Source organism: Berghia stephanieae, chromosome 2, assembly GCF_034508935.2.
Source record: "Berghia stephanieae isolate SIO BIC M18660-M18661 chromosome 2, UCSD_Bste_1.3, whole genome shotgun sequence".
NCBI lineage: Eukaryota > Metazoa > Mollusca > Gastropoda > Nudibranchia > Aeolidiidae > Berghia > Berghia stephanieae.
Window position 1 is genome coordinate 62,218,561 of NC_088361.1, and position 15,000 is coordinate 62,233,560.

A 15,000-nucleotide genomic window follows, 5' to 3' on the forward strand; every position below is an offset into this window, starting at 1 on the left:
TTGTTGTTGTTTTCTTCTTCTTCTTTTCTTCTTCTTCTTCTTCTTCTTCTTCTTCTTCTTCTTCTTCTTCTTCTTCTTTTATTATTATTATTATTATTATTATTATTATTATTATTATTATTATTATTATTATTATTATTGTTTTCTCATTGGAAACGACAAGTGCATGTTATTACTATGAAGCGAACCACAACATTCACTCAATTATTTTGATATTTTGATATTATGTATATGAGTTAGTTTTGTCCATATTGCTTATTTGACGTTTCATACGGTTGTTTAAAGTGCGTGATTTATCCTTTATGTGTATGTAAAAAGATGACTGTGGCGATTTGGAGGTGTTTTTCGTAGATGAGTTTTATGATTTTGAAATATATGACTTCCATTTTGAGTACGATAACAGAATAATGAAGCACTTCATTATGGCATCTGGCAAACTTACTTACTTAGGCCTTTCACTCCTCCAAGAGCATAGGATAGGCCGTCAACGACACGCCTCCACCGGGCACAATTTTGGGATGCCCTTTCCACATCTTTCTATGCTGTCCCCATCTCTTTTAGTTTAAGCCTCTGTGTTCCGGCTCCAGATTTTTCTTGGCCTTCTCCTCTCTAGTTTCCCCCATAGTCTGTGGTTTCCCCTGAGGATTCCATAGGATTGCCTGGCGTGTGATGCTAGATGCTGGCTTCCGAAGCGTTTTATGCTATAGATCTGTTTCGCACAGGAGTTCAGCAGGCATTGTTTTTGTTGTTCTCCATCTTTCCGATCCGATGTATCAATCTAATCACATTTTTTTTTCTTTTTCCAGATTATGCCGGACTATTACCATTTTCAACACAGAAAAGTTGCTAAGCGGTCGACTTTTGCTAGCACATACTACCACAAACCTTTAGCAAGTGACAACGAGGTAAGACAAATAGCTTTTTAAAAAATGTTTTTAAGACTAACTATACCTTCATCCTCCTCCACCTCAACCTCCTCCTCCTCTTCCTCGTCGTCATCATCATCATCATCATCATCATTAGCGTTATCACCTGGGTGGGGTTCCATAGAGGACAGGAGGTACTTACTGTGTCTTCTATCCCCCTACATCTGTTTTCCAACATGCTTTCTGTCTTTGTCTTGGAATGAGATTACTTGGTTTTTTCCTGGCCCTGGCCGGATACCCTGACTGGGAGGGAAACCGTCAAATAGTTAGAACTTTGGGAGATTATATTTTTTGTCTTGTAAATCATCTCTCTGTTATGCATTGTGATTGTATTAATTTTTTTCTCCTATTTGAATCAATTCCCTTTGTTTTACTTTTTCTTGGGTGCTTTAATTGTTATTCTTGAACTTTTTACCAGACGGTCTATCCCATTTTCTTCCTTTTTACCGACGCTGATATGACCTTAATGTGTTGCAAGCGCGGTAAAACCCTCGAAAACAAAACAAATAAATCATCGTTACTACCATCATCCTCCATCATTTCACTCCTCCCTCAAACACACACACACACACACACACACACACACACACACACACACACACACACACAACATGCTTTCTGTCTTTGTCTTGGAATGAGATTACTTGGTTTTTTCCTGGCCCTGGCCGGATACCCTGACTGGGAGGGAAACCGTCAAATAGTTAGAACTTTGGGAGATTATATTTTTTGTCTTGTAAATCATCTCTCTGTTATGCATTGTAATTGTATTAATTTTTTTCTCCTATTTGAATCAATTCCCCTTTGTTTTACTTTTTCTTGGGTGCTTTAATTGTTATTCTTGAACTTTTTACTAGACGGTCTATCCCATTTTCTTCCTTTTTACCGACGCTGATATGACCTTAATGTGTTGCAAGCGCGGTAAAACCCTCGAAAACAAAACAAATAAATCATCGTTACTACCATCATCCTCCATCATTTCACTCCTCCCTCAAACACACACACACACACACACGCACACACACACACACACACACACACACACACAAACATATGAAAATGTCCAATTTTAGCAAACATCCATTCCATATTATCAATATCTCATCTTGTTCCTCAACTCAGTGATCGTTTTGACTTCCCTTTCTGAATAGATCTTCTATTCCACACTTATATCCTACTCCTGTTACTGTTAATTTGGTTCGCGTGAACCTTATCTTTGTACAAAGCTCACTCCCTACATCCTCATTGAATGAGCGAGACCCAGGGGTAGGGTAATGGTAGCTGTTTGCTGCCAGTTCAGGAGCTGTTCCTTGTTGTGTTTGTTTCGAAAGGGGATCGATAAAATGGTGTGTAGCAAAAGATGGCTTGCCTCTTTGGGTCGGAAAATGTCTAATGGGGATGTATGAAGGGAGGTATGGATTGATGGGTGGGTGGGTGGGTAAATGGGTGGATGGATTGTTAATTAGGCGAATGGGTGGATTGAATGAATGAATTAGTTAATCGATTAGTAGAATTTTTTTAATGGCTCAGGTTGATGGGTTAGTTGAACCCTGTCCTTGTGTTAAGTTCGAGTTTCCTCATAGGGGAAGGTGTGTTCATCCAAGGCATTGATGAGACGGTATAGCGGAAATGGTGAATGGAGAGAGAGAGAGAGAGAGAGAGAGAGAGAGAGAGAGAGAGAGAGAGAGAGAAAGAGATAGAGAGAGAGAGAGAGACCTCCTTAAACTCCCATTCAAGCGCACACATTCTGTTAATAGGAGTGTACATATTTGCATACGAGATATTTTGTAAAGAGTATAATAAAGAGAGAGACTTTTTCTCCTCCATAAAAAGGGAACTACATTTGACTAATTAGCTTTATGCTCGATCACAGCTAGGGTTAGAGCAAAATTGAATAGTTAAACATTGTTATAGGAAAAGAACTAGATATATGTATAGTTTGTTATATGAAGGGAACTAACCAGCTAGCTTGCCACTATGTGGTCTAGTGGTATGGTACTCGCTCTGAGCGGCGCTTAGTTGAGTCCAAGGAAAAGGCTTTCTACTCACACTTTCTCGCAGTACTCAGGTGTAAAATGAGCACCTGGCCGTTAACAGCTTTGGCTCTATCGGAAAAATTTGTAATCTCGCCTAACAGGCGTCATGTTTCGTCCTCCATGTTAAGTGATGCTGTTGGCTAGGGACCCCATTGTAAAAAGTGCTTAGAGCACGTTTTGTGGATATTGCGCTATATAAAATTTCAAGATAGACATATAGATAAAGATGGGTCTTTCCATCGAAACATGGATGGATGGATTGAAAGAAAGAACAAATGGATGGATAGAGTTAATTGGCTGTGCGGGTAGATTAAGGCTATGAATAAGGATGATCGTGTAAGGTCCTTGTTGATTGTGGTGGCCGTGGGTTTATTGAATGGAACGAGGATAAAAACTCCGATGTGCCAGACATGAATTATTGATTCAAGTTGAATATTACCATGGATAGAATGTTCCCCGATGTTCCTGCGCACGCCTATGTGTATCAGTAAGAAGGCTTATTAAGTTTTAGTGCATTGTGCACGTCGTGTTATGAAAACAACTTTTTTATTGTTCTTATTCCGCTCGTGTGTGTGTGTGTGTGTGTGTGAGAGAGAGAGAGAGAGAGAGAGAGAGAGAGAGAGAGAGAGAGAGAGAGAGAGAGAGTATCTATGTAATCAAACAAGTAGTTTTTGCTGCTCATAGGAATTGTTCAAGAATATATTCAGTTTGTTTTTTTATTCAGTTTGCCAATACAATTTAACACAAATCAAAACAATTGCTAATTAACTAAACCAACATTATTATATGATTGAGGATAAACAAACATTAAATAGATTACTTACTAATATAAAGGCATATTAATTTGACGGTAGATTTGGTTGCTGCCTATTATTGTTCGACATCGTATACGATACCTTCATTTAGTAGGAACTGATAGATTGAACACAGATAATTATTCGTATCCTGTGTGATAAGAAGACCACTTTCACTCGACTCAGGATATACTTACTTATCCTCTTGGTGCTTGATCAGCACATAAGGCCGCAAAGAAAACCATCCCAAGAGGCTTCCGTAAGCAGTACATTCCATGTTGGAATGAACAGAGCAAACAACTTCTGAAAGAATATGAATAGACAAATGACCAACAGATAGCAGATGAACTGCTAAATTCACTTCATGAAAACCGAAAAGAAAGATGGATCGAAGTATTGGAAAACCTTGACCTCAGTCGATCCAGTCGTCATGCATGGCAAACCATCAAAAAGCTAAATTCTGAATCTCACCATACAAAAACAGCATCACAAATTACTGCTGATGAAATCGCAAAAGAAATCAAGCAAAGAGGATATCATACACCAAATCAGCAATTTGAAAAAGGAATAAGAAAAGAATATCAGAGCACTCTTAAAACTTTACCTGAACAAGGCATGTTTCTCACTGCCCCAATAACATCAGAAGAAATGATTGAATCAATAAAGAAAATAAAAAATGGTAAGGCTGCAGAAATAAAAATGGTAAGGCTGCAGGAATAGATGGAATCTACCCCGATATGATCACACACTTTGGACCAAAGGCAATTAACTGGCTGGCAAATGCCATGACAGACATTTTGGAAAAGGGAACATGCCCACAAACATGGAAGCATGCAAAAGTAATTGCTATTCTAAAACCAGGCAAACCACCCTTTGAACCATCCCGTTACAGACCAATATCCCTCCTATGTTGCCTATACAAACTCTTAGAAAGAATCATACTGGAACGAATCACCCCATACATTGACCCACATATACCGCCCCAACAGGCAGGCTTCTGACCACAAAGAGGAACGACAGAACAGGTCCTCGCCTTGATCTCCTACATTGAGTCAGGCTTTGAACAAAAAAAGAAGACATGTGCAGTCCTGATTGACCTATCAGCTGCTTATGACACCGTTTGGACCTGTGGATTAATGTTAAAGCTGGCAAAAATGATTCCTTGCAGAAAGACTCTGAAGCTGCTATCAACCATGATTTATTGGCACAAGACAATTCCATGTTATGCTGCGGGGAGACAAAAGCAAAACAAGAAAGATAAAAAATGGAGTCCCACAAGGCTCAGTATTAGCACCAACACTTTTCAACGTATATATCAGCGACATGCCAAGCAGCCAATCACTAAAACTTGCCTATGCGGATAACTGGGCGTTGGCCTACCAATCAAACAACTGGAAAGAAATTGAAAAAGCTCTGTGAAGACACGACACAACTAAAAATCTTTTTTGACAAATGGTATCTCAGAATGAATACCTACAAATCAGTATCTACCACATTTCATCTCAACAACAGAGAGGCCAAAAAAGAAATCAACATCATAGCTGGAAATGCCAGACTGCCCTCAGACCACAACCCAAAATACCTAGGTGTCACGTTGGACAGACAATTAAACTACCGCAAACATATCGAAGGAAACGCAAACAAGATCTCAAAAAGAAACTGTATCCTGAGGAAACTGGCAAGTACTAATTGGGGAGCCTCACAACAAGTACTTAGAACATCTGCTTTGGCACTTTGCTATAGCGTGGGAGAATACTGCGCTCCAGTCTGGATGAGGAGCCCACATGCCAAACTGATTGATGTCAAGCTAAGAGAATCAATGAGGGTCATAACAGGATGCCTCAAGTCAACCCCAACGGCTCCCAACACTAAGTGGCATAGCACCGCCTGGTATCAGAAGACAAGAATTAAACCAAAGAATACATGCCAAAATTGAGGAGGTCACTGACAGGGTCCCATTGAAGGAGGTCCTAGAAGAAGCCCCAACAACGTCAAGACTGAAATCAAGGAAACCTTTTAAAACTTCAAGACAACATTTCAACGTGAAAGAGAATGGATGTCGATGTGGAACCAAGACAGCCCCAGAGGAGGCGACATCATACCCGACCCAACAGAAAGAACACATGGCTTTCTCTGCAATAGCCGAAAATGCTGGGTCACCTCCAACCGCATTTTGACAGGACATGGCAGAACCGCAGCTAACATGCATAGATGGAATCTGAGAGAATCAGATGTATGCCGTCTTTGCCAAGGAGGCCCTGAGACAATGGACCACATCGTCATCCACTGCCCAGTGACAAGCCTATCAGGAGGCTACGAGACAGCCTATAAGGCAGGAAAAGAATTTGAAGAATGGATTAAAAGATTCAAAATAGAGGTGTAGCCATTCGATACTACTAGCACATAGCCATCTTTCTTGGCTGGTGGCCATTTTCGTCATATGTCCCCAAGACCAACCGCTAGCTTTCATTTCTCTTTTTCGATGCCCTCCCCCAGGTATCCAGCGGGCGGCCCCTTCTTCTCGATCACTGGGGATCCATCTAAGGGCTATCCTGGGAATGGCACTCGGATCCATTCCCCCCTTTTCCTCTTTGTTTGTTGGAGGTGGTGCCTATCAGTTTTCATAATTCAGGCCCATAAAGGAGAATAGATAGAACATTTGTTTTGAAGAGACGTAGCTTTGTTTTGGTGGTGATTGTCCTTGATTTCCAGATATTTCTGGATTCCAGGGAATAAGCTTACGGAAATTGTTGTGAGCAAGGGTGGGATTCCTCCTCGGATCCACGGAATTCCGCGAAAATCATTTTTCGATCATTGGATGTCATATTACAGAACTGCTCTTCTTGCCTCTCTGTAAGTCGTGATTTTTGCCTCTCCGCGAAATTTTCTCTGAAATTGTATCTGATGGCAAATTTTCCCTGAAATTTGCCTTGTGAAGATACAGTCTGTTTGTATATATGTCCGATGTGTGTGTGTGTGTGTGTGTGTGTGTATACACATGTATGTGTGCGTGTTTGCTGACATAATTTGTCACGTTGTTTCACAATAAAGACTTTACAAATTAAGCCCCACCTCTGTGTGAGTGCGAGTACAAAAAGATCGTCTCACACAATTTTGACTTATGAAATGGGATTCTTTTTTCCATTTGACCCTCTGGGGGAAATTATTGAGGCATCGTGGGGGAAAAATACGAAAACAAAAGAAACAAAGCTTGAGCTTCAATATAGCGCAATATCCACTAAACGTGCTCAAAGCGTGAAACGACTGGAGCATGACCGGTTAAAAGATATTAGATATACGTCTTTAGTTAAGTTTTAAATCAGTCGATGTTTGAGACTGACGATTGCAAAGAGAAGGAAAAGTTAATCTAAATAAATAATCCTTATTGAGATTTTGACTTTTTCTTTTTCGTGCTTAACGGTAACGAAGTGACGTGTCGTATCCCTACTTTATTTGGTTACTATTATTATTGTGTATTCTCGCAACATTGCCGATAATAGGGATGTATTGTGTGTGAATCGACCACGGAAATATTGAAGCTTTTTCATGGATGTTGGATAAAGGAATGTGGTCGGATGGATGGATGGATGGATGCCGGATTGGGGAATAGAAGGATAGGCGGGTGAATTAATGGGTGGATGGGGCTTTTAATAGGTATAAAGGAAGAGAATAATGGTGATTTCTGGAAAGGAGATGGGGGCTAGGGTTGGGGGAGAGGAGGGGGGGGGGGGGTATATGTCAGTCAATCAATGAATAATTCTGGCATTATCGATCATCATGTATGGGAATGATGTGGCCCATGGGTTCCATAACGATGCTAGTGGTAAATAAATGTTAATGCTGTTTGTTTTTTCTATTAGATAATATTGGTTATGGTGGCGATTGTGATTGTTTTGATGATGTTGATGATCATGATGAAGGTGGAGCTGGTGCTGGTCATTGTAAAATGAAATTCGATTTTTTTTTATCGCAATCCTGTATGTTTTCACGTGAGAGTAAGTAGAAAAATATTGATATTACAGTTTTTTAACCTCAATGTTCTTATTTGGATGATGAGGATGATGATGATGATGATGATGATGATGATGATGATGATGATGATGATGATGATGATGATAGTGGTGGTGGTGGTGGCGGTGGTGGTGGTGGTGGTAGTAATGCCAATCAATCATCCTTATGACGACAAAGTTGATTGATTGACTGAGCATGGCGATGATAATCATGCTAATATTGGCGATGCGATCGTGATAGCAACGCTGATGATTATGGTAATGACAACTCGGCAGTAATAAAGTCAAAATTACAGAATTATACTCAACTATATCGCATGTAACGGAATCCACATCAACAGCTGAAAAGAATTACCAGTAAGTCAATTGAAAGAGAAAGATAGAAAAGAAAAGCAAATGAAAGGTCGACATTGATTTCCAATCCAATTTATCAATGTTTCAAGCAAAGCTGAAGGAGTGAAAGTAATTACATAACATGAAGCATTCATCTATCCTAACTCATTATCAATATTTCCATCGAAAACATTGAAACAAAATAGCTCTGGTTTAGATTGTGTCATTTTGGTTTTCTTTTCTTTTCTTTCCTTTTTCTTCCTTTTTTTTAAGACACTAAACATGCCGAGATGAAAGAGACAAGGCCGACAAGAATAGCTGCTATAGATTCCACCAGCCTTAATTTAAATCAAAGTTCAACTCAGGAGCTAAAGTTAGAAAGTCGAAACGTGACTTTATTTATTATGTGGCGAATGAACTCTTCGGTCGATAAATAGCGTACAGATGAACTTTTCTTTTTCTTTTTTCTTATTGTTATTTTCTTTTATTCATTTACTTTTTGCTTTGTTTCGTTTTAAATTTATTTATTTTCTCAAAGTAAAACCGGATGGTTGTTGCGGTGGCTGATTAATGTCATGCCGTTATTTCATGAAGTAATTCTTGGAGAAAATATATTCTCTCTCTCTCTCTCTCTCTCTCTCTCTCTCTCTCTCTCTCTCTCTCTCTCTCTCTACTCTCTCTCTTCCCCCCCCCCCCCCCCACACACACACACAAGTGTAGCAAATTTAGTGTAATGTTCTTGGATTTTCCACGAGCTATGCTCAATAGCAAGTTAACGATTACGTTTCCAACCTACAGCGATCACTGTACGGCATGGGGGAAGCGAAGATCTGTATCCCGAGTGTTAGACAATTTTCCTTTCTTTCCACGTCGTTCGTCGATCGCTCTAGGTTGAGAACGTAATCGTTACCGCTAATATTCCCCTTTTCACAGTTTTCTTTTTCGAGACAGAACTTGGTTTAAATCGATGCGACGCCTTATACTAACTAAATAGTCATTAATAAACTTGTCCTTGTTGAAATGGTTATTGTACTAATTGTGTGCTGGAAGAAAAAAAAAATATGAATTCTGCAGCTGCTGGAAATTGAATTTAAAATTTAGTGAAATAGTCATTTGAATTTTTAAAAATTGATTTCACATTTGGTCATGACTAAGCTGCTGGTGTTATTTTGTAATTGTTGACAGACGGTTTTATCATTCCTGGACACCGATATCGGCGTTGTCGTCGTCGTGACAGAAAGTGAGTCATGATAAGGATTTGCTGTGACGAGTAAGACTATAAGTGCCCTCTGACTGACGCATAACGCGAATGACTAGCTTATACTTTACTCACTCTCAGACTCGCTCACAGAGTCGTGAGGCAATAATGCCATTTTTAATTCGATTGATAGTAAATTTTCTTTTTCTTTTCTTTTCTATTTAAATGGAGTGGGCGTGAAATATGGAATTACCTCGTAGTGTGTTGGCACGGAATGAATAGTTCACATTGATTGAATAATGTATGTGTTCAATCGATGTCTCTCAACAGTGACTAATGATACTGACTACGTAGATATATTTTATTTTTCGTGCTGTTTGAACAGTCTTCAGAATAATTTTTATTTATTGTTTTTCTTGTGTTGGTTGAAAAGTTATTTATGAAAGGAAGATGGGAGTAATTTGATATTAAATCTCAAATTCTAAAGTTCGAATTCAAGTTTTTTTTTTTTCTTTATTCATTTTTCTTCTCTTTTTAAATTATCTTTTTCTTTTCTTCTTTGGCCTCCTTTTTTTTTTTCTTTTTTTTTCTTTCCATCTCTGATTTTTTTTTTGTTTTTGTTTCCGGGCCTTTTTTGAGGTTTTTTTTCATATATCATTTTTTCACGTTCACGAACCGGATGGTGCAGAATTCTTTTTCTTTTTCCAGCACACAATTACTACAATAACCATTTCAACAAGGACATGTTTATTTATCTATTTATTTAGTATCAGGCGTCGTATCGTTTTAAACCAAGTTCTGTCTCGAAAAAAAAAAACTGTGAAAAGGGGAATGTTAACGGTAAGGATTAAGTTCCCAACCTACAGCGATCGACGAACGAATATATATATATATATATATATATATATATATATATATATATATATATATATATATATATATATGTGTGTGTGTGTGTGTGCTTGTTTTTTGTTTGTGTGTTAATTGGGTTTATCCAAACGGCAATGCTTTTTGAGGAAAACCAAAACATCAACCCCCCCCCCCCCTCCAATAAAAAGAGGACCCCCCTCCAAGGAAAAAGCCCAAAACACATTTAAAAAAAGATAAAAGTGGCAATTTTATTTCAATCATACATTATGAGCATTAAACATCGCTTTATTGTGTTAGACGTCTCGGTGCCTTTGCATAATTGATGAAAACTCTCCACAATGTTGTTTGTTTCATTAAAACATGAAAATGAATCTTCCGCGTAAAAACAATGGTTGAAAACGGGCTGTTGGAAGCCACCGTGCATAAAACACAGAATCCTTTGTCGGAGAATTCATGGTTAATCGATCTCTTAATGGATTCCTTCACATCGACTCTTGTGTATTGATATGCACCAGCCTGTCTTGGTTTTGTATAATATTTGATATTTATATGAGAAGAAGACACACAGCGTGTATCGCGTACTTGGCAGAGGATACGAAATAACTAGCAATTCGTATTCCTTTAAACGATTCTCAAGCAGATAGAAAGTCCTAATTACTAGCGTTGTCCATAATTGGTGTATAAACACGTACGCTGGAGTTAGCTATTGTAATGAATAAGATAATGTTTTCTGTGTTGTTCGTGTGTGTGTGTGTGTGTGTGTGTGTGTGTTTGTGTGTAACTACATTTCAATTTTAACCACAATTAAAACAAAATTATTCAATTAAACGCCTTCAAATAATATAATACCTCCGACCTCCGCGGGCCAAGGTAAAGTTATCTGGCATCTGTGCGGCGATAAAACGCTTTGGGACCAGGACCACTTATATTATTATTGATGGAATTTATTATTGATGAAACGAAATAAATGAAATAATAATTGATTATTTCGAATTGAATGTTTTGTCTTTATGTGCTCGCGCGCGCGCGCGCGCGTGTGTGTGTGTCTTTGTGTGTTAATGAGGTCTATCATTCCGGCAAGGCTTTTTGAAAACAAAAATAATAAAAGGAATAAAGACACCCCCCCCCCCCCCCCCCCCCAAAAAAAAAGAAAAAAAAAAAAAGAATAAAACAAACTCTCCACAATGTTGTTAGCTTCGTTAAAACATGAAAATGAATCTTCTGCGTAAAAAACAATGGTTGAAAACGGGCTGTTGGAAGCCACCGTGTATAAAACATGGAATCCTTTGTCGGGCAAAAAGAAATAAAAAGAAATATGAGTTTTTACATAGCGCACTATCCACTAAATGTGCTCAAGGCGCTTTACAAAGGGTCCCTGACTAACAACAACACGTAACATACAGACGAGACATGACGCCTGTTAGGCGATTTTCTGACAAAGACAACGCTGTTAACGGCCACCTGAGTACGGTGAGAGAATGTGAGTAAACAGTCTTTTCCAAGGACTCAACTATGCGCCGAGCGAGGCTCGAACCCAGGACCTTCCGCTCCTAAAGCGCGAGTCGTATCACAAGACCACATAGCCACACAATTCATGGGAATTCACGGTTAATCGATCTCTTAATGGATTCCTTCACATCGACTCTTATTCACCAGCCTGCCTTGGTTTTGTATAATATTTGATATTTATGAGAAGATGACACAAAGCATGTATCGGGTACTTGGCAGAGGATACGAAAGAACTAGCAATTCTTATTTCTTTAAACGATTCTCAAGTAGATAAAAGTCATAATTACTAGTGCTGCCCATGATTAATGCATATAATAAACCTGTACGCTTGATTAAGCCCTTTTGATGAATAGTACAATATGTTCTGTATTATTCTTGTAGTGTAATAATAAGAAGCGTTACTAAGCTGCTAGAAGCTGTGGACTATAAAACGTAATAAACAAAAGTGAATATAACAGCTTCATAAAAGAACGAAATACCCATCACAGAACGTTTCGCGCTCAAAACCCTTCTTCAGCGAACAACAACAAAAAATAAAGACCTACATACATTACTATTTGACCTACAGAATTTCTCTGTCGTCTTTCTGGAATTTAGTAATGTATTTATGTCTTTATTGTTTTTTATTGCTGGATGAAGAAGGGTTTTGAGCCCGAAACGTTCCGTGTGAGGTATTTTATTAATTTTTGAAGCTGTTGTAATCATTTTTGTTTATTACTTATTAAGAAGCGTATATTTTAAATCAATCTTCTATTTTCTCTTTATGGGGACTATGTGACCGAGTGGTTAAGGCATTGCATTTCCACTCGGGAGACCCGAGTTTGATCCCCCGTTTCGGCATGCTATTTATTTTTTTCTCCCTTGAGTAGAAACTTAGCCCAGGTTGCTCACTTTGGGCGCTGCACTACGTCTGACGTCTAGGTTATCTTGGGTCTTTTCTTGAGATATCAAGGAAAGATAAGAATCCTGTATGGTTGAATGAATGGGGTTTTTATTTTATTTTGATTCTATTATATTGTTTATCATCATCATCATCATCATCATCATCATCATCATCATCATCATCATCATCATCATCATCATCATCATCATCATCGTCGTCGTCATCATCATCATCATCATCATCATAATTAGTAACATTTTCCCCTCTTCCCCACAGGTATTATGGGTAGAACAACAAGTGGCTAAAGTACGTAGAAAGAGGGCTGCTTATCACTTCAACGATCCGAAATGGCCTTTGATGTGGTACCTGGTAAGTTAATCCCCCCCCCCCCCTCCTCCTTCCTCCCCCCTCCCCCCCCCCTCCTCTTTCCTCCCCCCTCCCACCCCCCTGTTTTTGTTATTCATTTAGCTTTAGATTTTGTCCTTTGTGATCAGTGTTTATGCTCCTTGTTTTATTTTCCGCTCAACTACCTTATCAGCTTTCGTTAATAAGCTTGCATTAAAAAACAAAAACAAAAATACAAAAAACCCCAACAAAACTTCACTTATGTTTGCGCCCCTCTCTCATGAATTGTGTTTAGGTTTCTTACTAAAAATAAAGATTGATACTTGGTTATAATAGTTACGTGGGTTTAATGCTACAATTTGTATTCTAAGAGTTAAATAAAGTACAGAAAGTATTGTTAGAAACGGTTTATATTTCTGATTAAGTAATGTATTAACACAACATATCTTTTATGTTAGATTCAACTACAGGAAGGACAAGCGGTAAGGGGGAGGGGGTCGCCTTAAAAATTATTATTATTATTATTATTATTATTATTATTATTATTATTATTATTATTATTATTATTATTATTATTATTATAATTGTTATTATTATTATTATTATTATTATTATTATTATTATTATTATTATTATTATTATTATTATTATATTATTATTATTATTATTTTTATTATATTATTTTTATTATTATTATTATTATTATTATTATTATTATTATTATTATTATTATTATTATTATTATTATTATTATTATTATTATTATTATTATTATTATTATTTTGTTATTATGTAATTTAAATAAATTTCTTCTATTTATTTATTTATTTATTTATTTATTTATTTCGTGTTGTTTTCTTGGGGTTTTTGTGTGTGTGTGTGTTGGGGGGGGGGGGGGGGGGGGGGGGGGGGGGGGGGGATAATAGTTTTTTTCCGAGATTAGACATTAAAGAAAAAGGAATATCTAGTCACACTATGCCGATTATAATTAAACCACTCGCCTGCCTTCCCCTTTAGATTGTTTTTGAAGTTTTTCAGTCTCACTTCATCTCGTCACTTTATTTTCCGTTTTATAGAGCTCTCACACTGTCAGTCAATAAAAATAAAATTATGGACTTTACAATGTGTCTGTGTTTAGACCGAGGCGAAAGTGAATGCTGTGCGGGGTTTTATTTATTAAAAATATTTATTTGTTTATTTATTTACCTGATTATTTATTTATCTATATATTTATTTTAGATATTTATCTATTAGCCCTCTATCGCTATATCAGATTGAATAATATAGATCTGAATTTGAATGTTACTCGAAGTCGACTCAATTCTGAGTATTTGTATAAGGAGGCGAATATATATTATGGTACACTTGTTGTTTTTGTATCATTTTCTTGTGACCCGTGCCATACATTCAGACGTTATTTTATATATCTCGTGTTATCTCGAGGCAAAATTGCACTTTCACCCTCTCCTCCATTCCCATAAAAACGGGAGGTGACCAAGACGAGCAATCGAATTCACGGATGCTCGCATCGTGTTAGCAGAAGACGATGATAGATTTTGTCGATTCGATGCATTTCCAAGTAGGCAACACGTTGCAGGACAGGAGGCCCCACCACACTTAAAGACTCGACGTCCGCTTTCGTTTCGACCTCTCAGACATAATTATTTTGGGCACAGATTATATTTTTGGTGCCAAAACATTTGCCATCGATTTACTCGGCCATGTTCTTCTCCCATCTACCCAAATAACCCCCCCCCCCCCCCCCCTCTCTCTCTCTCTCTCTCTCTCTCTCTCTCTCTGTACTATCCATCCACTATATCTATCGCTCATTTGGAGTTGTAGCTATTAGTATTCCGTTAGCGTCTCTTGTACTCGCACCCCCCCCCCCCCCCCCCCCCGCCTCTCTCTCTCTCTCTCTCTCTCTCTCTCTCTCTCTCTCTCTCTCTCTCTCTCTCACGCCTATCACACGTGCCATGCTCTTTTTCGGCATTATTTATCTATCCCTCACACACCACATACACACACACACACTTTCTTTTTCACACATTTATACACACACGCTTGCATTGACACAGACACGCAACCACCATTCCTCCCTC

At 38.1% G+C, this 15,000-nt stretch overlaps 1 protein-coding gene across 11 annotated transcripts in view; it reads left to right on the plus strand.

Annotated features, from left to right (window-relative positions):
• The window catches only part of LOC144965293 (furin-like protease kpc-1), a 157,915-nt gene that overhangs the window by 11,343 nt on the left and 131,572 nt on the right, over positions 1-15,000 (plus strand). For all 11 annotated transcript variants that reach the window (XM_078900494.1, XM_078900496.1, XM_078900486.1 and 8 more), the window contains exons 2-3: positions 807-905; positions 12,833-12,925. In XM_078900494.1, coding sequence (XP_078756620.1) covers positions 807-905; positions 12,833-12,925 — 192 coding nt within the window. The remainder of the gene's footprint in view (positions 1-806; positions 906-12,832; positions 12,926-15,000) is intronic.